The 24,902-nt window shown below is 41.0% G+C and overlaps 1 protein-coding gene across 3 annotated transcripts in view; it reads right to left on the minus strand.

Annotated features, from left to right (window-relative positions):
• Positions 1 to 24,902, minus strand: part of FLI1 (Fli-1 proto-oncogene, ETS transcription factor) — a 75,665-nt gene that overhangs the window by 33,661 nt on the left and 17,102 nt on the right. For all 3 annotated transcript variants that reach the window (XM_066607250.1, XM_066607253.1, XM_066607252.1), the window contains exons 2-5: positions 21,525 to 21,736; positions 10,192 to 10,340; positions 9,640 to 9,843; positions 3,833 to 3,901 (exon numbers count right to left, since the gene is read on the minus strand). In XM_066607250.1, the coding sequence (XP_066463347.1) occupies positions 3,833 to 3,901; positions 9,640 to 9,843; positions 10,192 to 10,340; positions 21,525 to 21,736 (634 nt within the window). The remainder of the gene's footprint in view (positions 1 to 3,832; positions 3,902 to 9,639; positions 9,844 to 10,191; positions 10,341 to 21,524; positions 21,737 to 24,902) is intronic.

The following is a 24,902-nucleotide window of genomic DNA, read 5'->3' on the forward strand; positions in this document are numbered from 1 at the left end:
CTATCTATAGGGACTTTAAAAAATAGTAAAAATTCGATTAAAGGTTTTTTAAATTATTAGATTAATTTCTACAATTTTAAGTTTTTAAAAACTTTTTTTGCAGTTATCACATCAAAATTTAAATAAAATAAAATTGATATTGCAGTGTCTGTAAAAGTTCAATTTATTAAAATATCACTATTTAACTCACACGGTCAATACCATCAGAAACCATATGCAATGCCATAATTGCACTTTTTTGGCCACCCTGTCTCCAAGAAAAAATTATTAAAAAGTGATCATCAAAGAAGCATATGTGCCCCAAAATGGTACAAAAAAAGTAAGAGTCACCCCACAAAAAGAAGCCCAAACACAGCTGCATCGACAGAAAAGTAGAAAAGGGTCAAAAGTTGGTGACAGAAAGCAGTTTTGCTTTTTTTCTTTAAAAATGTATTTTTTCACAGTACAACATTTTAAAAAGTATATAAATTTGGTATTGCTGTAATCATACTGATTCAGGGAAGAAAAATAATGTGTCATCTTTACTGCACCATGAAATCCATAACAATATGACACACCCAAGTAGGGCTGCGGAGTAGGAGTCAGAGTTGAGGAGTCTGAGTCAGAGTCCCTTTTTGATGGAATAGTAGTTGGTAGAAATGTACTGACTCAGACTCTGGCTTATAAATAAAGATATATATATATACATTATAAATATGGTATAATGAATTTTTTGCATGTTTCCTTTCATAGAAATTCAGGAAAACTAAGTATAATATGGAAACGACAATAGAAAACCAGTTATTGCCTTTCCTCCCAATAGTCTAAGTATCTTTATGCTGCTTCTTCAATCTGCACATGCTCAGTAGTGAAGCTCCTCCTCTGCAGACCAGAAGTAGAAGGCACTGGGAATGTCTGTACTCATGAGTCATATATGATTCAGGATCTGGGAAAATTGAGGATTCGGAGGTTTGGCTTACCAACTCCACAGCCCTGCCCCCTAGAATGGTGCACTTGTGTTTTTTTTCCAGTTCGCACCACTTAGAAACTTTCAAATGTTCTCCTATACATTATACAGTGTATTCATTGGTATCAGTAAAAACGATACCTCATTCTGCAAAAAACAAGCCCTATTCTAAAGCTATGTTGCCGGAAAAATAAAAAGGATTTGTTTGAAAGTGGGAAGAACAAATGAGAAGGGGAAAAAAACGGCTGCAGTTGGAAAGGGTTAAGCAACACAATTTGCCATTTCAAGTTTGGGTTCTGTAATAGAAGATTCATGTGACTGACAAACCCCAGCATGGTCTGGAGAACCTCCCTCATTCCCTGGTCACCTGATGCAGACATACATCCTCAGCAAATGACTGCCTGTCTCAGTGCTGAACTTGCCATTAATCTTTTCTATCGAAATCAATCCAAATAATATGAAATGAAAGGTACAGGGACTCAGTATAATGTATCTGAAGCCTTAGTTTAAGGTATTAACTAATTACTAAGTTATTCTCTAAGATTTGTTACCAGCCATTCTTAGTTGGTGGTATATTCTATTGATCACATAAATGGAGACTGATGTATCATAAGATATTTTGTCTTTTAGTAATAGTGTGTCCTTTCGCCTTTGGTCCCCCATTAAGGTAGTCTGTTTCTCATAGCTAGCTAACGCTATTAATTCAGCTCTATGGGCTCCCCTGAGACCTGTACTACTCCACCGAACCAGACAACTTCTGATGTCATTGTACCACCCCCAACCACAGTCTCAGCTCTCTTCCAGAACTACAGGCTCATTACTTTAACTAACAAAGCCGTACTGTCAGACTGTGGGGAGATTTATTGAAGACGATCAAGAAGTTAAAAAATGATGTAGAAAAACTTTTTGATTAATCAACTGCGGTACACATTGACTGCACTGCTCCTTCTGCATATACTATAGTTGGAGCACATCATCTGTTCATCAGAAAATGAGCCTGTCGTAACATTTGTCCTAACTGCAAAAGAAGTCTGGATCAGAGGACAAAGACCTGAATAAAGCATCTTTGAAGGGAGCATATTTTTATGCAATCGTGATCTATTCCAGCAGGGGCCTAACTAAAAGCTCAGGGGCCCTGATGCAAAAGGTGAGCTGGGGCCCCCCTCTATCTGTACCCGTACCTATACCTAAACCATGCTGCACAGAGGCATAACTTGAAGCTTCTGGGCCCCAATGCAAAACCTGTAACAGGGCCCCCAACTATAATGCTTTATTCATAGTACTGGGCTCCCTATATAGAGAAGAGGTCTTATGGGCCCCCTAAGGCTCCTGGGCCCGGGTGCAACTGCATCCCCTGCACCCTCTATAGTTACGCCCCTGTATTCCAGCTAGCTAGATGTGAAGAAAGGCCATATCATAGAAATACACATTCACTATACTACGGTACAGTTCCATCACCTATTAACATGCAGGATCTCCTGCTACAATGATCTGCATGAGTATTTTGAAGATAAAGACTCTACCCAGAATGGAGACACAAGAATAGGCCTTGTACAAACACTAAACAAGGAAGGGATCCTGGGAGAAGCAGTTGTCCCTCTAGCTCTTGGTTTTAAAAGGAGCTAAAGTTAAAACTTAGTAAACTGACAAATCACTGAGAAAGAGGAGTTCTCTGAGCTTTATGGATCACTACAATGACGTGTCCCTTAAAGAGTAACTGTACTTTTTGTAAACTTTTGACCCGTTGGAGTGACACGTCAAAAGTTTTAATCAGTGGTGGTCCCGCTGCCAAGACTCCTGCTGATCACAGAAATTGGGGAACTACAGCGCTTAACCAAGGGCTAAGCCCCTTCGTCTGTCTTCGTTGCTTGCCAGATCCTCATGGCAGTGGAAGACAGAAACATAGAGGTCTGTAGACCTCTTCTACAGGTCTCTAAGCGTCCGTCCAGCTGCCAAGAGGAACTGACAGATAGCAAAGATAGCCGATGGGGTACAGTGCTCTAGCGAGCACTGCAGCCCCCTAGTTTCAATGATCACCGGGGGGGCTCAGTAGCAGGACTACCACTGGTCAAAACTTCTTACATGTCATTCTGACTTGACGAAAAGTGCACTCACTCTTTAAGGTCCATTTTACATTTGGCAGAGAATTGGCATGTTGTAAGAAGCGGCAATTAACATACATGTCAGTCAGCACTTGGTCACACATGGCGGATAATCGTCTTTATCATCTATATCTATCATTGGTCAGCTGCCCTTTTATCTGCACTTTTATGCAGGCATAAACAATAGGATGAGCCAGCAATACAAGTGTTTGCCTATTCCTTTGCTGACCGTTTGCATATTCTGAGGCAGATTATGAGGGAAATGAACCTTCAGGCTTGATTATCAACCCATGTAACTGGCCCTTTAGGTTGATGAGCGGGCCCAGTCATTCTGATAATGATCTGAAGAGCTTTTGCCACAGTTCACTACATTACTAGCATTTATTAGTAACCCATGGAAATGACTGAGAATGACCAACACCTTCCATCATCAATTATCATCTCATGCTGAACACCTCAGTTCAGTTCTGCAACATATCAGTCATTACAGCTATAGATGGGGATTTCATGCAGATCTTAGCAGTTACTCTTATAATCTGCAATTTATGATAAATGATAAAGTGGAATTTAAAGAGCTCTGATAATACATGAATATTAATATTTAGTATCTAATATGGAGTAACAAAACCTTAGGGCACATTTTGCCTTCACATTGCCATGAACGTTCATCTAAAGCATAAAACAATCTATCGAACACTGAACGTTCTTATGGAATTACTCTTTAAGCAACAGAGCAACAAAAATTCTAAATGTGCAGAACTGGTACATAGTATATTTCACTTACCCTCTTTAGGAGTCACCCGTGAAGACTGGTCTGTGTGAGAAGGTGCAGTATAGCCCAATGATGAACTACCTGGATATAAAGAAAGCACATGTGCATGCATTATTAATACTGTGGAGCGCAGCACACTGGATGCAATACTTCTGAATATCAGCAATATAGTAGATGATGAACACTGTTGACTGACAAGCTGTAGATCCATTAGACGTTCTAAACCTTTTTATAGATATAGCTGCTGAGCCATGAAAAAAGTTGTCATTAGGTAACTTTTTTTAAACTTTATATCCTTTTTGATTCTCTAAAATTAGTCATGCAAAAATGTAATGAAGAAGCATCACAATTCAGATATATACTTATTTTTTGCTATTTCTGCTGCTCGTATAGCTTCAACATGTCTCTGCCTATGCAAACAGAATGAAAACCTCTATTCTTTACACTTCAGGCTGTATTCAACAAGAATAAAACATGGTTCACAGCAGAAATATTGTTTATATCATAAATCCCTTTTTTTATACTACGTTCAAACTCAATATAGTGTAAACTGTGTTTGATTATAGCAATATAGGACTTGTATCCTGCATATTGTAGTTGCTTTCCCATTCTGTAGGTTCAATTTCTAATTCCTAGTTTTCTCAGAACCTAAGTTCCAAGAGGGTTGGAGACTAGATCTTATGATGTATCCATGCACAGCATATGTAGGACATAATCTTCTCTATCTCTGTAGAACACCATCAAAAACAGCAGCATAGAGGACATTATACAGTAGTACTAAACAGTGGAGATGTGACTCCAGCACTAGGTGAAGTAAAATACTTCTCTGCTTCTGTCTCTCTCCAACAGCTCCTCCTTCTCCCTCTCTCCTTTCCATAGACTTCTAAGGGGTGAAACTGTAATCTGATCTCGAAGCGTAGGGATTCCTGTGTACTGCTCTTATCAGTACGTTCAGAGTAAGTGATACGTTTAGGAGGGAGGGAAGGGGGATGATAAGTAGAGAAAGAGGCCTTTTTTCTATAATAAAATATCTCACAAACGTTATTATTTTCACTTATACTGTTGAAGTTATGAAACAATAAAGTGTAATTACTCTGTAAAGGTGTTTTCCAGGACTCAAATATTGATTATCTGTCCTCAGAATGGGTTATCAGTAACAGATTGTTGAGGATCCACCAACATAGACCTATCAGCTGTTTGAAAAGGCCTGAGTTGCGCACTCTTCTCTGGCCAGTCATGTTTTATTTGTTACGTGGACTATGCGCAGCTCAGTCCCATTATGATAAATAGGACTGAGATGTTATACCACGCCCAACAGCTATAGAATACATGGTGATGTGCTTAGTATACAGTGAAGAGGTTGCTGCCCTCCTCCAAGCACCCCACAAATCTGATAGGTCATGAATATCCAAGTCCTAGCAAACCCCTTTAAGATGTAAGAATATGGAGATGGACAGCAGTGATAAAACAAGACAAATAATGAATTACTTATTCAGAAAAATGTCTTATTTTTAAATGATTTGGTTGTCTCCTTTGTAGAATCCCTTCTCAGAATGAAGCTGCCCTGGTTATCAGCTGAGTGGTGCAGGTCCAGCTTTACATTAAAGTCTGCTAATATCGCCTGGGGATTCTTCATGCTCATTTCTCTTGCATTGACCACTGCTGTCATACATGTTACCCATTCAAATGAATGGGTAATCATGTAATGCTTGCACTGTGTCTCCAGTGGATTTCTGCTCTAGCTCATAGCTGGGGGTGTCAAATAGGGGACTCCTATCTAATAAGTCCACATGCCATATCAGGGTATATGAAAGGGGTTTTTCAGAATGAACCTCTAAAAAACAGAATTCTTCAAGGGATTGTACCAAGACCACAAGCTATCCCCTATCCACAATATATGACATAACTTGCTACTCCATGGGGGGCTTGCTGCTGAGACCCCAGCCGCTCTCAAGAAAGTGGGTCCCATGTCCCTTTCTGCCTGCAACTGCGATGGTTGCTTCTTCCCCCGCAAAAACATCAAAATGAATGGAGTGATTCCGAGTGTTCGTGATTGGCGCTCTATACATTTCAATGGGGCTGAAGGAAATACCCGAGCACTTGCCTTCAGGTATCTTAACAGTCCCATTGAATGTGAAATGGAGCATCAGCACACTTGCGCAACCAGCAGTCAACTCAGTCTCCTCCTCACTGCTCTGGATGTAGTAACCCCACAGTGAAGAGAATGGGACACAGGACCCCTGTTTTAATAATTGCTGAGGGTCTCAATAGTAACTTATTAAAAACAAAATAATAATAAACTATGACAGCCATGGTTTTTCTGGAAACCTTAGCCATGTACACAACAGATCCAGCACATCAGCTGGATGAACGTTAAGATAGTCCATATCATTCTGATGACTGCAACATTTTACAAAATGATCTGACGGGGAAGAGCAAAGATGATGAGGATAAGGATGGATATCCCTGTAATGTGTCAGCCCCAACAAGCTTTCTGTGATTGACAGCTTTACCTCCTGGGGGACAAACTGCAGAACCCTGGGTCACTCAAGTATTTCATGTATGAACTAAAATCTGGAAGCAATTGCTATATGATGTACAGCCGGCAATCCTCCGCCTACTACAGCACATCTCTGCTGTATATTATAAGGAGATTCTAAGAAATGTGATATTTCTATGATGCCATAAAAGCTTGGATATGCAACATAAAACAGATCATGCAGATACATTTACCCCCACTGTAGTTCAATAACACTTTAAACATAATTCAGTAACTGGACAGGACCAAGGTCTTTAGATTGAATGCAGCACACTGTAGACCCAAGATTAAAACCTAATCTAATTGCTATTACTAGCCATCAGAATACTAACCGGTGATGCCACAGAGAAGTCTATTTGGGTACATTAGAGAATTTACTTCCAGCAATAGTAGTGACAATCAAATTAATTAAAGGAAAATGTTTGCAGACAATTGTGATTTATCATCCTAAGGATCAATCCGTTTAGAGAATGCCAACAGACATTGCTGCCAAGACATGGTGACCCCAGTGAGAAGCGGGTCAGGGGTCATTAGTGGTTAAGCAGTATTTGAGATTGGTCAAACCTGTGGCACATGGGATACAGATGTCTGCTTTAGGGCACAGACACAGTTATTTCCTGCTCTCTTTATGTCGGCTGATAGAATGCAAAAATGGGATGTTTGAATCGAGTAGAGGTCTGTTGAAATGTCAGACAGATCCAGACTAATGGTCCATTTACACCGTCTGATTATCGTGTGATTAATCATTATGTCGAGCAAATATGAACAATAATAGTGGGGCGTGAATCCGTCCAGCCAGCAAACAATCAATGAGAATTTGCTCGTTTGTTACTGATTGCATCTTTTGTACTGACATAAAATTTGTTGCTTGGCCATAAATTGAGTGGTACAAACAGAAAATTGTCAAACTGAAGATGAGAGTGTGGAGTGAAGGGTAAACATTCCTGAGGAAGACAATAGGTTCAATAAGTGATCTCAAAAACTGTCTAGTCTGTCTACTGAGATCTGTGGTACTACAGATTACCTGGAGCTTTCCTGCTCAGGTGTGGGGGATTGTGCTGGCTGGGTGTGTGTGTGTCTCCAGCCAGCCAATCACTGTGGGTCATCAACACATATAAGCTGTCTGCCCAGGTGTGGGTGTGGTCAGCTATCTCTGTTCTCATTCTCTCTCTCTCTCTCTCTCTCTCTCTCTCTCTCTCTCTCTCTCTCTCTCTCTGTGTGGTGTGAGCAGGTTCTGTTTGTGGCTGCAAGAAAGGTTTGTGTTTTGGGTTTTGTTTGGTTGTGTTGCTGGTTAGTGTAGGGACTAGCATTATAGCCAGGAGCTGTGACGTGGCCCGCGAGCTTCCATATTTTGATCAAAATGTCAACAAATACCTGGCATTTATAGCTTTAACATCTGCTACTAGTGTTTGCATTTTGGCTGCTGTATGGTGAGATTTTGGTTCTGTGTGTCTTCTTACTCTGTCCTGTTGTCCCTGTCGGTGGTGGCATGTGTATGTGTCCTATCCAGGGTGCATGGATTCCTAAAAGCAGCAAGGGCCCAGATCCGAAGACCACTGGGCCACCCTTTATTGGGGCGATGTCCCCGCTCAGGTAGGTTTGTGTCACTTACTTTAGTAGACGATAGGGAGAGGTGTTAATATGTGGTAGTTCACCTGGTGTTTCCTATCAATCCCTTGGCAATGTTCATGTGGGCTCGATCCTCACTTGCCCACATAAATGTAACACTAACAAATTTACGGTTATCGGCAGGTATTAAAGGTGATCATGTGAATGCCCATGAGTGACTAAATACTCACTCGCCCCTCGCTCTCCTTCAATTTATCTTAATATGTAAACTCCGCATAAGAACACATCCACGCAAATATAATACTGTCACATTTTTGCACCTAATTTAAGGGCCAGTGTTCCAGACAGACCACAGGTCTGCCAACCCAAACATAGCTCCGTAGAATGCTGTGAGTTCATGTCAGTAGACCCGAGATCAGGCTGGGACACTTGTTCATAACAAGGGCGCAAAATGCGTCTGTTATATGCTCACGTGAATGTGTCCTTAGAGATAGTGACAAGTATTATGGTATATTCCGTTGGCAAAGTTTTGTGTAGATTATCGGAAAAAGCAGCAGTTTACTGAAAATCATCTCAAAACTGGAGCTGTATTGGAACTTACATACTCTGAGTATTTTCAGACAGCAGAATTCATGGGAGAACTTTCCGCATGAATTCCGCCTTTAAAAATTGCACGGAATTTGCGCTGTCAATAGGCAAAATCCACATGTGGAAATCCGACATAGAAAAATTGCATTTCTGCGTCAAGAAGTGACGTCAGATTTCTGCATGTGGATTTCACCCATTGACAGGGCAAAGTCTTTGTGCAGATCCATGCCAAAAAACGCTGCAAAATGCCCAGATTTTGCTGCATTTTTTAAGTACAAATCGCCATGAAAAAGTCTTCTGTAAATTTCACCTAAAAAGTACATAAGGCTCTGCCCCCATTTCTGTTATGGAACAGAACTAAAATAAAACGCCTGTTAGATCTGTCAAAATGATGGACACCGGTGGCGCCCGATGAAACCTATTGACTATAATGGGTGCTGTCCAGTTCCATCATTTAACTGGAAGAAATAACAAAGCATGCTGGGCTATTGACTTTTACATTTATGACCGAATCCCTTAGAATCCCCTGAGTTAAACAAGCAGTGTGAACACAGCCAAACAATGGCTAACATCCACTAACCTCCACTTGTTGGCATATCTATTCTACATTGCTACATGAACTTTAGAATTTGTTACAATTGACATGCAAGCAGCAGTGTATAGAGGTGGAAAATAATTAGTTATTTCTTTTCTGTAGGGGTCAAAACTGGATAGAAGCCAGTTACCCAAGAAGTGGAGTATTTTTTTCTGGTATGGCAAGTCCAAATTGGAGATTGCTAGTTGATGTGAAAAGCCCTTAGATATGACACACACATGGAATACGGTGAATAGACGACCTATTGTAGACAGTTGGACACATTTATAAGATGTCACTACCCCATCTTGTTTTTTCACCTGCTGGCACATGATGTGTGACATTCAGCAGTCACAAAACATTTATCATGGATGTAACTGCTGCCCATTAGAAGCCTCTTCTAGAATGTCTGATCTGGAATAGGCTTACAATTAGGACCACACCCCTGAGCTAAGAAATGGCAGCCAGATACTATATGTGTTGGCATATGGTGTCATTTTCAACTCCATATTACAAAAAAAATTACAATATTGCGGAGCCGAAACTTACTTTCCCTGAGGTAGCTGAGATGAGAAAGTAGGACTTCTGTATTGTATAGAGATGTGCTGCGCTGGAAATCCTCCTTTGTCATTTTACAGAGATCCTTGCCATCCATGTTCTGAAAAAGGGATGAGTCAATGTCTAACAATCCATACTCCTTGATCGCCCAGTCTAGCCATTGCCGTACATGGTCCTGACTCCACAAGGTGGGATCTGCAAGGAGAGAGTGAAGATACTTTAGTAATGGACCCCTGCACTGTAATGTGATCAATGTAAGAATGTGATCAAAGCAAAAGTTACATTGTATCAAACTTTCTTCATTTGTTGGTAAATATAACATAACATTACTAAGTATGAACACATCTAATGTGACCCTCTCCAACCAGATATGATCACATGAAGAACCACAGAAAATGCATTTTTACTGCAGGGATAGTAAAGTATTCCTCAACTCCCACTGAAATCAATGAGTGTCCATGTAATTTACTGGAATACTGCTCTGTGTACGGAGAGTTTAACATATCTTGTGACTAGAACAGAGCAATGGGTGGAGTGAGATACCTGCTGGCACAATGACTCTCCTCTCGTTGGTGGTCATGTTGGGTGGAGGAGCGTTTTTTTCGTCCATGTAGCTGTTGTAATTCATTCCATTGTTCTCAGATCCGATAAGTTTGCTGCATTTGTTCACACTGCAGTCAACAGGAGATTCCCTGAAATGAAGAAAAGGGACTGTCAGTATTAGATCAGTAAATCAAAAGAATACTCAGTGCTTCATTCATGAGTACGAACTGTACAGGCAACATTAAATTGTCAATGTATTCATACATTTTAGGAGGACTAAGAGAGGACCGTCACAAGGCTGAGTTCTAAGTACAGATGCTCCACAGTTATTATTTCATGGGGAATACAAGTACAGTTGCAATCAAAATTCTTCAACTCCTTATTTGCCAAATTTACAAACTTTCAGCTGTTTGCAAACAAAAAAAGCAAACAAACGAGAACAATTAAAAAAACTCAACACAACTGATATAACAAGTGATTTCTCCAAAGTCAACACAAATTCCACTTTTATTGACTACTGCAGTCTGAGAATTATTCAATCCCTTCATGACAAGCATCTTTATTACATAGTAGAGCACCATTTTGATGATTCTGTTGTTATAACCTGCTGCAAATGTGGCGCATAGCCAGATGCCAGCTTTTCACAGCGCTCCTGAGGAATCGTAGCCCATTCATCATGAGCAATGGCCTCTAGTAGGCTAATATTCTTGGCTTTGCATATCTAGTCAGGCAACTGTGACGGCTTCCAGGACTTCTTCTGAAACCAGGCTTCGGTGGACTTTGAGGTATGCTTGGTATTATTGTCCTGCTAGAAGGTCCAGTGACGGTTAAGCTTCAGCTTCCTCACAGAAGGCACAATTACTAGAATTCCCTAATATGTGACTGAATCCATCTTGCCCCCCACACACTGCAGATTCCCAGTGCCAGAGGAAGCAAAGCAGTCCTGAAGTATCACCGAGCTACCTCCATGCTTCACCGTAGGCAGGGCTTTCTTTTCAGCGTATGCTTAATTCTTCCTCCTCCAGACATACGGCTGATTCATAGGCCTGAAAAGTTCCAGTTTTCATTCACTGCTCCACAGAACAGAACTGCAAAATTTCTGTCACTTATTTATATGGTTCTAAGCATGTTGGAGACAAGTTTCTTGTGCTTTTGGGTCAGTAGAGGTATATGCCTTGAGATTTGGGCATCAATGTCTTCAGCGTTTAGTATGCACATTGGGGCTCCTTCACACGGGTGCTGCGATTTTCGGTCGGCCGCGTCACAGCCGTAGCATGGCTGAAAATCGCAAGGACAAGAGGCAGCCATGACCAAGTCATGGCTGCATCTCCCGTTCATGCACCTGTTCAGATGGCCTGGGTGCGGCGAGTATATGCCGGCACCTGGAATACCTTCTGGTGGGGAGAGACTTTAGCTCTGCTAAACTCCCTCGCCCTTTCCTCCCTTTCTCCACCCCTTCCCGGCTGTCGACAATGAGAGAGGTGGCTGCTAGTGTGCTAACCTCCCACACCGCCCCGCCCCCTCTCTTTGCTAACTGTTGGCAAAGGGCGGGTAAAGTGGAGGGAGTTTAGTAGAGATGCTGCTAAACTCTCTTCCACCTCCCTTTACCTGCAGCTCTAATAGGCTCCCATAGAGGGGCCGGCCTCTGTATTCTAGCCGAAAAGATAGGTCCAGAACTATCTTTTCTGGCCAATGTAAAAATGGCCGATCGGAATGCTGTCCTTTCTGGCAACCGTTTTTACGCACCCGAAAATCAGCCATGTGAACCGATGCATTGGAATCCAATAAATCAGATGGTCGTGTATATCGTCCGGCCGTGAAAATGAAGCTGATATGTGCTCGTATGAATAAGCCCTTACTGCGCAAATGATAACCACTGTGTCTGCTGTTACCAAATCTTGCTGCAGGTATTTTGCAGTTACTCAAGAGTTTTTGCCCACCTGCCTCCTCAGGAATCTGGTGGCAGTTGGTGACAACTTCCGCTTTCTGCCACTTCCAGGTAGTTTAGCCAGTGTTCCTTTTAACTTTGAACTTGTGAACTATACTTCCAACTGTAGTTCTAGGAACATTTAATTTAGTGCCTTTGCTGTTTGTGCAAGGCAATAGTCTCTTCTTCTATCTTTTTGCACCATTCTCTTGACTAAGGGCTCCTGCAGACGGCCATGTCGGATCCCGCTGCGAGACCTGGTGCTCACCTTCTCCCGGCGTCTCGCTCTGCTCTGCAGCGGCTGTCGCACAGCCGCACATGCGCAGACCAGAGCCAGCATGTCACCAGTGGCTCGCACAGAAATAGGACATGCCACGATTTGTTTACCACGCGGGTTTTCACGCGGTCAAATCGCAGCTGTCTGTATAGGATTGCATTATCTAATACAATCAAACATTACAGTCAACAAAGCCCTAGCTAGCCCAGATATTTGATGTGCTTTATTTCAAGCACACCCAATGCAGCTAATGAAGCTCTTGATTTGTTGCATCAGGTGTTCTTGAGACAACTGATTTGAAAATGTGTTCTCTTATGAGGGAGAACACATTTTCAGGGGGTTGGTTGAATATTTCTGAGATTGCAGTAGTCATTAAAAGTGGATATTGCGTTGAAAGTGGAGAAAACACTAATTATATTAACGGTGTTGAGCTATGTAAATTGTTCTTGTTTGATTGGTTTTTTTTTGCAAACAACTAACTGAACATTAGCAAATTTGGGAAGTAAACCTAATTTGCAATCAAGGCTGAATAATTTGTATTTCAGTTGTATTCGCTAAACAAGACATTTTACGAGAGATAACAAGTCCCTCTATAGCCTACGCCAGTCACCATGTTTGACATTTAATGTGCTCTAAATTATGTGGAAATTAACTCTATATCTATATACTATTTCTATAAACAGAATTAAAATCCGAACATAGCAGAGTATCAGTGCGCAGATATTATAATGCCTAACCCATACTGATCCTGAGTTACATCCTGTATAGAGATGAGCGAACGTACTCGGATAGGCACTACTCGTCCGAGTAATGTGCTTTATCCGAGTACCGCTGTACTCGTGCTGAAAGATTCGGGACGCGCTGCGGAGCGGGGAGCTGCAGGGGAGAGCGGGGAGGAACGGAGGGGAGATCTTTCTCTCCTTCTCTCCCGGCCGCTCTGCCCCGCTCCCCGCTGCGACTCACCTGTCAGCAGCGGAGCGCCCCGAATCTTTCAGCACGGACACAGCGGTACTTGGATAAGGCACATTACTCGGACGAGTAGTGCCTATCCGAGTACGTTCGCTCATCTCTAATCCTGTATTATACTCCAGAGCTGCACTCACTATTCTGCTGGTGGATAGTCCATAAGGTAAGAGGCAGTATCAACAGGAGATTTTTGCATAAAAAGGCACTTTAATCCATTATGGTTCCAATAGCATACATAAATGGAATTCGCAGCAGTATAGCAGCAGCGACGTTTCAATCCAGGTCGGACCTTTCTCAAGACTTGAGAAACTGGCAGCCATACAAAATATTACAAAAGACATGGTGCGCGTAGTTATGTATGTATGTATGCGTGAGAGTGTGTGTATATATATATATATATATGTATATATATATATATATATATATATATATATATATATATATATATATATATATATAATTTATACTATCTCTAACTCTGACTTTATTAGATCTCTTTTTTTTTATCCGGCATGTCGCTATTTCCTTTCATAGTTAACTTTGCAGGTACAGCAGCCCAATTGTTACAAAGTATTACACTATAAAAAGTCTTGAGCATGATATCTGCAGAAGAGATCACCACACAATGGCGATTTCATTTTTCTACGGGTTGAATACTTTGCTTCCCAGGATACCAATGCAGAGTTTAACACTACATTCTGCGATGTTTGTATATGAATAATGCTCATGTTATAGCGTCTGTGTCACTGGCAGATTATTTTTTTCTCCCAAGGTCAGAATAGTTCAAACTGCTTTTTGTAGCAGCGAGTTGCTATCGTCACTAGCAACATCACTAAGCTGTTCTGCAGAAAGCTGCGGATTTCTTCCTGTAATGTGTTTCTCATCTCTCCAGAGGGTTAACAGTTCATCCGTAATTTTTTCCGAATGTCTGTGCTAGTCTGCAAATCTGCACAATGGGTAGGAGATGTTGACTAACATGTGTTTGAATTTAAGTTTTCATCTTTTGGCTACTGTTTTTCCAGGCAGCTGACCAAAGATCTCTTGTCAATTCCCTGCAGGGTTATAGAAGAACCATTCTTTGGGTGTGCAGGAGGCACAATTACAAAATAACATTGTACATGGAAGTGGTTAAAGTTAATATCTTTTGGCATGCATATTAGAGATGACAGCCTCCGTTTGGAAATCGCCGGCTCGTACTTTAGGCACTTTTTCATGGAGTATTTTTAGTGCTTCAGAGCTGCTTTCTACAGAGGGTTAAACATTTTATTGTTCAGCAAATACTTAACAATCTGACATGGCTAATCAGGGGTTGGCAAACGATATATGCAACCTGTGCGACGGCAAGGGGCCCCTTGCCAGCATAGCTGCAGAACCATATTTCTTAAAGGCCCTTTTACATAGCACAATTATCGTTAGATCGAGTGGTTTGCACAATAATTGTTAGGTTTAAACGTATGCAGAGAATGAACAAGCAGTCATAAATCATTAGATTATTGCCGATCGGATCTTTCATGGGGACCTAAAAATCATTGTTCGTCTGTCACTGAATCGTTTGGTACAAACAGGCATCGCACAATTTGCCAAATAGAAAGAAGTGGTAAAAGGGTTAACTAGAGGGGTAGTTTTGTTCAAATGAATGATCAAAACTAACTAGCGGTAATTATTGTACGTGGATATGTAAATGCATGCCTAGCGAACTATATATGATCGCTACGTCACCGCTGGTTGCATGCTTGTTCCAATTTATCTTGCTGTGTAAAAGAGCCTTAATGTTAGTAAAAATGAATGCAAGGAACTAAACTAACCAATTTCATGCATTACAATTACAGGTCTATGGCACACCGATGAAGGTAGACAAGAAAAGTTCCATGTCGGAGACCGTCTATAATGAGCATCCCACTCTAAGGCTGCCTGTCCACGGGCGTTTTTGCATTGCGTTCCCCACGGTGATAATCCGACCTCGGGGAATGTAGTGAACACTTTCCATAGCGTTGCTATGGAAAGGGCAGCCCCCCTGTCCATGAGCGGAGAATCATAGCGATTCTCCACTCGCGGCCGGCAAATCACGGCATGCTGCAAATTGCTGCGATTTTCCGTGGTGAGCCTATCTGTCAGATAGGCTCACTGCGGAGATCCGTCAGCTGGCTCCTGCTCCCCGGCGGCGGGATATCGCAATGGCCATGGACAGGCAGCCTTACTATATACTTGTGCAAGGATCTCCTCTGTTTCCCCCTGAATCTTGTTCACTACTAGTCTTCTTGTTGCTTATTATTTCATGTTTGATTTTTTTTTTTACCCAATAGGCCAGAAATTATGTTATCTTTGTGTTTATTCTTCTCCGAAAAAGAAAGAACTGTGGTGGCTCACTTGTTCGCACTGCTACCTTGCAGTGCTGAAGTCCTAGGTTCAAATCTGACCAATGGCAACATCTGTATGAAGGTCTTCAAAGTCCATACAGGTGTTGTCCTGATGGGATTTGAACCTAAGACCCCAGTACTGCAAGGTAATAGCGGTTGCCACTGAGGCACATACATTGAAGAGGTGGAGCAACCACCACTTGTATTCTCATGCAATTTGGTTGCATTAGGGACCTTCTGGAGGCCAAATTAGTGAACTCAATTTTTACTCCCATTGACTTTATTGGGAACTGGGATTGCATCATCCTGATTATTTTTGAAAAATCATTCTAATCACTCCCGATCTGAGTATTCCAAAAATCACTCATGCTTACTTGCCACATCGCTGCATATTTACTATCATACATTTGGCCACCTGACAAAGTAATGCAGAAAAATGCAACACCCATGACACGTATTGTACACAGCCTATTATAAAGATGCTATTATAACAGTATGCATTGATACTGTAAAGAACTATCTTTAATTCTTAGTTTCCAAGGGATCCTGCTTTTATTTCACTATAAGACCCTAGTTCTTTCTCTGGCCTTTGTATTTTGTTTTGACAGGGCATGTCTTGGCCATAAACTTTACAGTGTGATGGGCACTTTGAGCCATCACCTGTCTCCAGGCTCTTAGGGATCACAATGCTGGCTTTTCACCCAGCTGGGCTGCATTAAAGGCTCCATGATGACAATGGGCTGGTGGCTAGTACTAAAGCCAGCTGCCAGTCACTAGCGCAGACAAAACTGAGCTTTCTTATGAGTGCTCTTCAGTCAAAGCAACAAATTCCCCATATAGCACGAAATTCTCTAAATCAGCAGGTTTAGAGTAGATATTAAATATTGCTCTAGGTATAAATGAGTGAGTGACAAAGAAACCCCAAAAATATCTTGCAAGTTAGGTTACAGAAATTGGGGCAAATGCACTGACAGGCATTGTATCACATGGTGTTTGTTAATAGCACATTGTATATATACCACTGACAGTTGGAGTGAATAACATTGTCTAACTTGTAACAATCACATCTTTTAACTTGCTGTTTATTAGCTGCAGCAGGACCTCTAATAGTGAAATGACTATGGGATGCTTTTGTGAGGTGTACATGGTATTCAGTAGGTAGTATCTACCAAAAGTGGTTCAAGAAAGGACAACCGGTTAACTGGCGGTTAATTGAGGTTCATGGAAACTCAAGGCTAATCCCATGAAAGAGCTACTTTAGCAAATATTTGGAAAAATTACTGCTGGCTACAATAGAACAATGTCGGGGCATCACAGCTTACTGTTTATGGGGCTGTCCACCATCAGAAGCGCCTACTACAATGAGCATGTAAATATCAGAACTGGACCATGGAGCAACAGAAGAAAGTGGCTTAGTATGATGAATCGCTAAGTGGGGATGGCTGAGTCGGGATGGCACCAGTATGCATTATGGGAAGAAAAAATGCTGGCAAAGGCAGTGTGAATCTCTGGTCAATGTTCTGCTGGGAAACCTTGGATCCTGGCGTTCAAATGGCTATTACTTTGAAATGTACCACCTACTTTAGCCTCTTCAAGTCGCACATTTTTTTTTTTAATTTTTATTTCTTTGTCCTCACATTCAAGAGCCATAACTTTGTTTATTTTTCCATTGATATAGCTGTATGAAGGCTTGTCTTTTGCAGGACAAGTTATATGTTTTAATGGTACCATTTAATGTACCATACAAGTCCTGAATAACTTAAAAAAAAAAATTAAGTGGAGTCAAATAAAAAATGTAATTGTACCATTTAGGGGTTTAGTTTTTTGGGAATTTGCAATTCAGTAAAAATAACCTGTACGGTACTTTTTTTGCACAAGTCAGTATGATTACAGATAGACCAAATGTATGTAGTTTAATTTTTTCCTGCTTTTTAAAAGTAAAGAAACTTTTTTTTTAGACATATTCTGGGGCTGTAGTTTCTATTAGTACCATTTTGGGGTATATGCATCCTCTTGATCCTCTTTTGTTCCATTTTTTGGGGAACAGGGTAAATAAAAGGCCTTTTCCGATACCAAATATATATATATATATATAATTTTTTTAATGTAGTCTTTTATATGAAAAAGGAGAAGGCAGGGAAGGCTTTTTTTTCACTTGTTTAATATTCTTTTTCTTTTAATTATTACACCTTATTTTAATTTTTTTTACTTCACATAGAGAACTTCAACTTCCATTTACTTCAATATTGCAGACTGTAGTAATTTTCAATGTCGACTACTAAGCCCTGCTGCAAGTGGGGCCGAATAAGTGTTCATGCATGGCATTCTAACCAACTGGCACTCTGTAATCAATGCAGTTGTCAGAGGCTCTCAGCTATCATAAAGAGCTGATGGCCACCAGGTATGGAACAGACTCTGCTCCCAAGCCCGTTCCGTACTCCTTTTGCAACCACAAGTTATATTAATGCGGCAACAAACAAGCAAATCCATGGCAGAAATACACAACCTATCCATGGATCTCTGCCACAGGTTTAGAGTTGGAAGTTGCATGGAAAAATCTGACACAGATTCTACTGTGTGAACATACTATAATAGTTTGAAGATTTCTTCTTCGAGGGTCGTGAGGGACATGGTGGCACTACAGCACAGGTAAGTCCAGCTCCCCAGGTATATATATGGAACCTTGAAGCTTTATTGGGATTCTTTTAGTCTAAGTTCACATGATGTGGATTGTGCTCAACCAGAAATACTTTGAATGAGATCTCAGCTGAAAGGCAACATCTTCTCCATGTCTCAGAGGAAAAATGACACTTATTCAGTGTCAGGTTTTTGTTCTGCGAGTATGCCCAAACTATGAAGTGTTGCCACATGGATTTTATTTATGTGCTTTTTGAAAAAATACTTGTTTGTGAGTGAAGGGCCAGTTTTAAGCTCTCCATACTCTAAGGTTTCACTTGATCTTAGCTAAAACATTACGTTCGCTTCTCATCTTTTAAACAGCAAGAGGTGACAATAGTCTGGAAGCAAAGTAGGTATAATCGTGCAATAAAAATCTGACATGCAGTTACTGGCATTTTCCTTCTCGGACACAGAGGAGAGGTTGCCTTTCAGCTGAGATCTAGTCTAAGGTTTTTCCAGTTAAGCACAATCCGCACCATGCGAACTTAAACTAGAGGAACCAGGACATTCCTAGGTTGCTGCACCTGTTAAAAATTAACCTGTGTGGGCAAATTGTTTTTAAAACCTGTTAAGAGCAACAATATGAAATAAAGCTCCAAGAGTGGTGTGTGTATGTATGTGTGTGTGTATATATATATATATATATATATATATATATATATATATATATACTGGGAATGCTGGACTTCACAATTATCCGTGCTGTGCTGTTGGACCTTGCTGTGGTCCGTGCACTATCAATCACATCCTGCATATTCAATCATTAAAAACATGCAGTGGAGGGGCTGTTCCAATGTTATGCTGCATAAACGATGGACGATGAGCAGATCACTGATCGCTCAGTGTAAATAGCAGCCGTTCAGTACTGAACGGCCGCTATGTTAAGGCAATGGAGAGGGGTGGGGGAGCACAAGGAGAGAAATCTCCTCCTGCCGCCCCGCAGGTGCACAGGAGCTAGTATGTGCGGGGATGAGTGTCAGGCATAGTTTGCCCAACACTCATCACGTCTAAATGGGACTTTAAGTGAAACTCTCATGTTGAACAATCTACAGGTAGCAAGTAATAGAGCAGAAGGAGCTGAGCTGATTGATAAGTTGTTTTGTGGGAAAGGATTCAGTATAACTTGTAATGTATGGATGAAAATCTCTGCTTACTGTGGACTTGGAGTCCAGTGCACAGTTCTAAACAGTGGTTGACAGCAGGCTTTGTATGTCTACATACTGTCAACAGAAATAACTGTCAATCCCTGAGTAGAACCGCCCACTGGACTTCTAAGCCCAGGATTGGCAGATATTTAGAGCAATAAATTACAAGTTCTGCTGAATCCTTTCCCACAATACAATATATCAATCTGCTCAGTTTCTTCTGCTCTAGCTCTTGCTGGCTGCAGACTGGACTCCATTTTTGATGCAACTGGTTCAATTTAAGATCATTATAGCCTTTGTAGATATAAAGATATGTCACGCTTTTGCTCTAAGCCATCTTCACTATTCAGGAAAAGATAAACTATAGGTCCAATCAGTGACCTAGCTAGAGAAGTTGCAACTGGGCCCCTAAGCAAGGAGGGGGGGGGGCATGGGCCCCTCTTGCCAAACTAGTACAATTGATGGCAATGTTTTGCTTATAATGCATTCCTCATTTCCATCCTTTAGTGTAGATCTTGTAATTAGTTGCCTGACACAGTGACAACACCACTGGAGACCTTGAGTTCTCTCCCGGTCTGCAGTGCTTTTGACTCAGAGCACACTGAGAGAAGCACTGGGCTAGAAACAAGGTGAGGAGTTGAGGTCTGCAAGTGTCACTGCTGCTGTCTGTGACTGTTTCTGGCAAGTAATGGCAAATTCTATAATGAAGGTTAAGAGAGTTTTTGGGGCTGGCAGCTATGGGGGGACACAAAGGTTGACATCTAGAGGCCACAGAAGGTACACAAATATTTTCTGGATGCCACAGAGGATGCACAATACCTTTTTGGGGACCATAAAGTAGACACAAATACTTTCTTGTTGCCACAGAATGGGCACAATTCCCTTCTAGGAGCCAAAGTAAGGGCTCAAACGCTTGCTGGAGGACACAAAAACATTATGGATGCCACAGAAAAGGAACAAATATTTACTGGGAGAGGGGGCATAAATACTTTCTGGAAACATGAAAGAGGTGAATAATTTTCTGGGGCCACAAGGGAGCACATTAACTTTGTGGGCTCACAAAAAGTAACTGTGTCCTCTTTGTGGTCCTTCACCTCACCAAGGGGGCATTATTACTTTATAGGGAACCAAATAGGAGGTATTTTCGCCTTAAGAGGGACCACAAGGGATAATTATTACCATGTAAGGGCACAAGGGGGTAGTATGTACTATGTCAAGGCACAAATGAGGGAACTGTTACTGTGGGGAACAGAGGCATTCATTGGGGTGGCAGCAGGATGACGAAAGTGTGCAGAACCGCATTGTGTCTGAAAGATATTTATAATGACAGAGAAGAAAAAGGAAAGCAGATGACACCAATCCAAGAAGATATCACCTGTGATCACTGCACTGTAATCACTATCACTGTGTAGATCTGGTATCTATTATATGGTAACTGCATTATTTAGAGGTATATTACAGCTGAGTCGCTGTATCTGAATCTGCCATGTCATAAATTAAATAAAATAAATCCTGTTATTTGTATAGCGCCAACTTATTCTGCAATGCTTTCAGGTAATTTATTTATTTCCCCCACCTAGCTGGTTACTCATTTTACTGACCTCAGAAGGATGGAAGGCAGAGTCAATCTTCAGCCGGCTACCTGAACCAAGCAGGGATTGAACTCTCAACCTTCAGATCATGAGCGAGAACTTAGGACTGCATTTCTGCTGCCTTAACACTCTGCGCCACGTTGTCTTATACTGTTTCCAATGTGTGTGAACTTTTGATTGGGAGGGGGAAGACATGTCTTGAGAAGATCTATGCCTCTGATCTTTTAAAACTCTATGGAAGAACCATAATCGGTGACCGCAAAGAGAAGTTGTGTGGGAAGAGGGAGCAGTCTGACCTTTTGCACCAGGGTTCATAAGCCTTTAGCTTACACTTGTGTACTCAATGCTATATACTATTTTGTACTAAAACACTATGATTTGTTTTCTTACCTGGATCCATTCATGTGCTCATATTCCCTTTTAATATTGACCCGCATTGGCTGGTTGATCCATTCCTGCTGAGGTGGGAGCACGTTGATTTTATGTGGCTGACCGTAATCGGGGTTCCCAGAGGCTGTCATTTCTGCCTTGGGTAAATGGGATGCTGCTCCATACGTTGACTCAAACAGGGACTGGTCGTCACTCACCACCGACAGAGCTTCCTGTGGTACAAAGAAGGTAATGCCTTTAGTGCCGAGTATAAATAGGTTTTTTGGCTCTTTATACTCACTGGATTTTAGGTACAAGAAGAAAAGAGGACCCTGTGCCTTAGAGCTTACAATGTAAATCTAGATCTGCTATTAGCAGAATCGTCAAAATGCAAGTCATATGGCTAATTATAATGGAGAGAAGTTCATAATTTTATTATAGTTTAACTGATGAAAAAATATATAATTGCGGCTACATTCATTACAGTTGCAGTACTATCTATGCCCATAGTAATAGTTGACCCTCATGTTATGCTACATTGTAAACTCGGAGGTAGTGGTCATCTTGGCGCTACAGGGACTGATAATATGCAACAATCCCCAGTTGTTTCTAAGAGCATACTTGTTTACAAATAAGTGAAACATGTAAGTCAACACTATTCAGCTGTGTGTAAGGAGCGGACTGTAAAATAGAGAGAGTGTTTCAATTTAAAGAAAAAGTTCAACAAACAAAGAAAAGAATACATAAATGCAATGCAACTCTAAGGCTAGTCTATAATACTCCTTTTATGCTGCTTATTATATCTGAACAGAACTTTGTACATGAGTTGATTTATTTCTATGCAGAGGCATAACCTGAAGCTCCTGGGCCCCAATGCAAAACATGTAACAGGGCCCCCAAGTATAATGCTTTACTCATAGTACTGGGCTCCCTATATGGAGAAGAGAGGCCTTATGGGCCCCCAAAGGCTCCTGGGCCTGAGTTCAACCGCATCCCCTGCATCCCCCATAGTTACACCCCTGTTCCTATGCATAACAAAGCTATAACTGTTGTAGAGAAATTGCAACATGTAAATTATTTGCTATACTAACTGATAGAAAGACAAAGCTAAGCAAGCATTTAAAAAATACCATTTTCCCAATGCAGTGACAGTGCTGTAAGCCGTAGATCACTAACAAGACGTTTACTGCACTGCTGGGGACAAAGCTCCCACTCAAGTAAAAATAAACCGTAATAGCAGCAGAAGACCTTAATATTAAGGCTTCTGTATCCTCTTCCAGAAGCACTTCTGATGGTTTTTGACCCTGTGTCAAAAATTGCAAAGCTTTTCACTCCCACTACATATGTATTGTGTAATACTCGCTTGAAACATGCGGTTTGATTACAATTTACCCAGTAACTGTAAAGTGTGACTCACTAGTTCTGCACAGAAATGTGCACTCAGTAGCAGGACTCTACTTGTATTTCATCATTTGTTGCATTATTTGACGTTGTTTTTGTGTCTCTACACGATATTCTCCAGAGAATTATGTTAGTTCTGTATGAAGGATAATAATGTATACTGTTTATGTATATGTAAACTGAATGTAGCTATACTGTGGAGTCACTGTGTACATACATTACATTACTTATCATGCACTAATCCTGTGTTACAATCTGTTTTATACTCCAGAGCTGCACTCACTATTCTGTTGGTGGAGTCACGGTATGCATACATTACATTACTTTTAATACACTAATCCTGTGTTACAGTCTGTATTACACTCCAGAGCTACACTCCATACTCTACTGCTGGAGCCACTGTGTACATATATATGTATATGCTTCATTTATACTCCAGAGCTGCACCCATATTTTGCTGGTGGTGTCAATGTGCACCTACATTATATTACTCTTCTACTTATTCTGAGTTACATCTTGTAATATACTCAAGAGCTGCACTTACTTTTATTCTGACTGCTGTTAAAAATCTTCACAAGTTTGTCATCAGACAAATCCCTAATAGCAAACTCTGGGCAGACAATGAGCAAGCAGGGAATGCTCGGAGAATTCAGCTCTGAAACTGCTGAATTGTGAGTGCAGCTCTGGAGTATAATACAGGACATAACTCCATATCTGTACAGGATAAGTAATCTAATGGATGTACACAGTGACTCCATCAACAGAATATTGAGCTCTGGATGACCGTACAAACTGTAAGGCCCCTTTCACATCAGCATTTTTGTATCCATTGTTCTAATTTATTATTGGAGTTGAACAGCAAAAATACCAGAAGTGATGGTTACGGAATACGCCGAACACAAACAGCACCTGACAGATCCCAGAACATTCAGTTGCGGGGATTCCCCTTTCCTGCTTCCTCAGGGAGAAGGAAAGGGGAATCCCCGCAAACGAATGGTTCCATCTCTGAACAGAACTGAAGAGCGCCTCGCGGACCCCATTGTCTATAATGGGGTTCACCTGCCTTCTGTCCAGCTATCTGGCTTTTAGATGGAAGTAAAAGCGCTGCATGCTGGAACAACCGGTCGGGGGTTCCGACACAGATGTGAGACAGCTCTAAGGTAGTAAAAAAATTGCTACAGCCGTTTTCAGTGGCTGAAAACAGAACCCGAAGCTTGTTGATTGGAGGGGTGGCAAATAAGAACAACTGTGGGCAATGTAACCCCCCTCTAACCCCTTTTCCGAGACAGAATTTTGATCCGAAACCAAAGGCTTACTTTAAAAAGTTACATATCTTTAAGATTATTTTGTTTCTCTTACTGAGAGCAATAACAATAATCCATGGATCACATATGACGACTATTTACTTGAATGATCCAAAAACCTATAGACATAATTTTGGGGATGTAAGTGGAACAACTGGTTATGAATGATACAATTTCAAAGTTTCAAATAGTTTTTTTTAGGAATAAGTTAGTTTTGTTTGGCATGCGCTGTAGTGGGCGTATAAACATACAATGATTGATTTTGTATTTTTGCATCCCCTACACATAGTGGATGCATGCATTTGGAGAAATACATTTTTAATTATATCACAAATGTAAATGTTTTTGAATTTTGGAGTGAGCATGTGATGAAATTGCCCATGATCAGATAAGCATTCCATGGATTTAATTATGGTTCCATCATCCAAGCTTTGTATTTACACACTTACATATGGAAATCATTTTTAAAGGGAAGATAATCATAGCAAAACCCAAATAATAGTGATCACCAGAAAAATATGTGAACTGATGCTTAGGTAAATTAAGGGTCAGAACGGAGTTTTTTTTTAGTCTCTTGTCCGCTAATGTTAATAGCAATAAATGGGATGTGTATGTCCTTCAGACCATTTTCCTTCCAACTCCCTGTACTTTTTGGTAAAGACTCTGGGTGTTTTTAGACAGAATGATTATTGTT

The sequence above is a fragment of the Eleutherodactylus coqui genome, chromosome 6 (genome assembly GCF_035609145.1).
Source record: "Eleutherodactylus coqui strain aEleCoq1 chromosome 6, aEleCoq1.hap1, whole genome shotgun sequence".
In the NCBI taxonomy this organism is placed as follows: domain Eukaryota; kingdom Metazoa; phylum Chordata; class Amphibia; order Anura; family Eleutherodactylidae; genus Eleutherodactylus; species Eleutherodactylus coqui.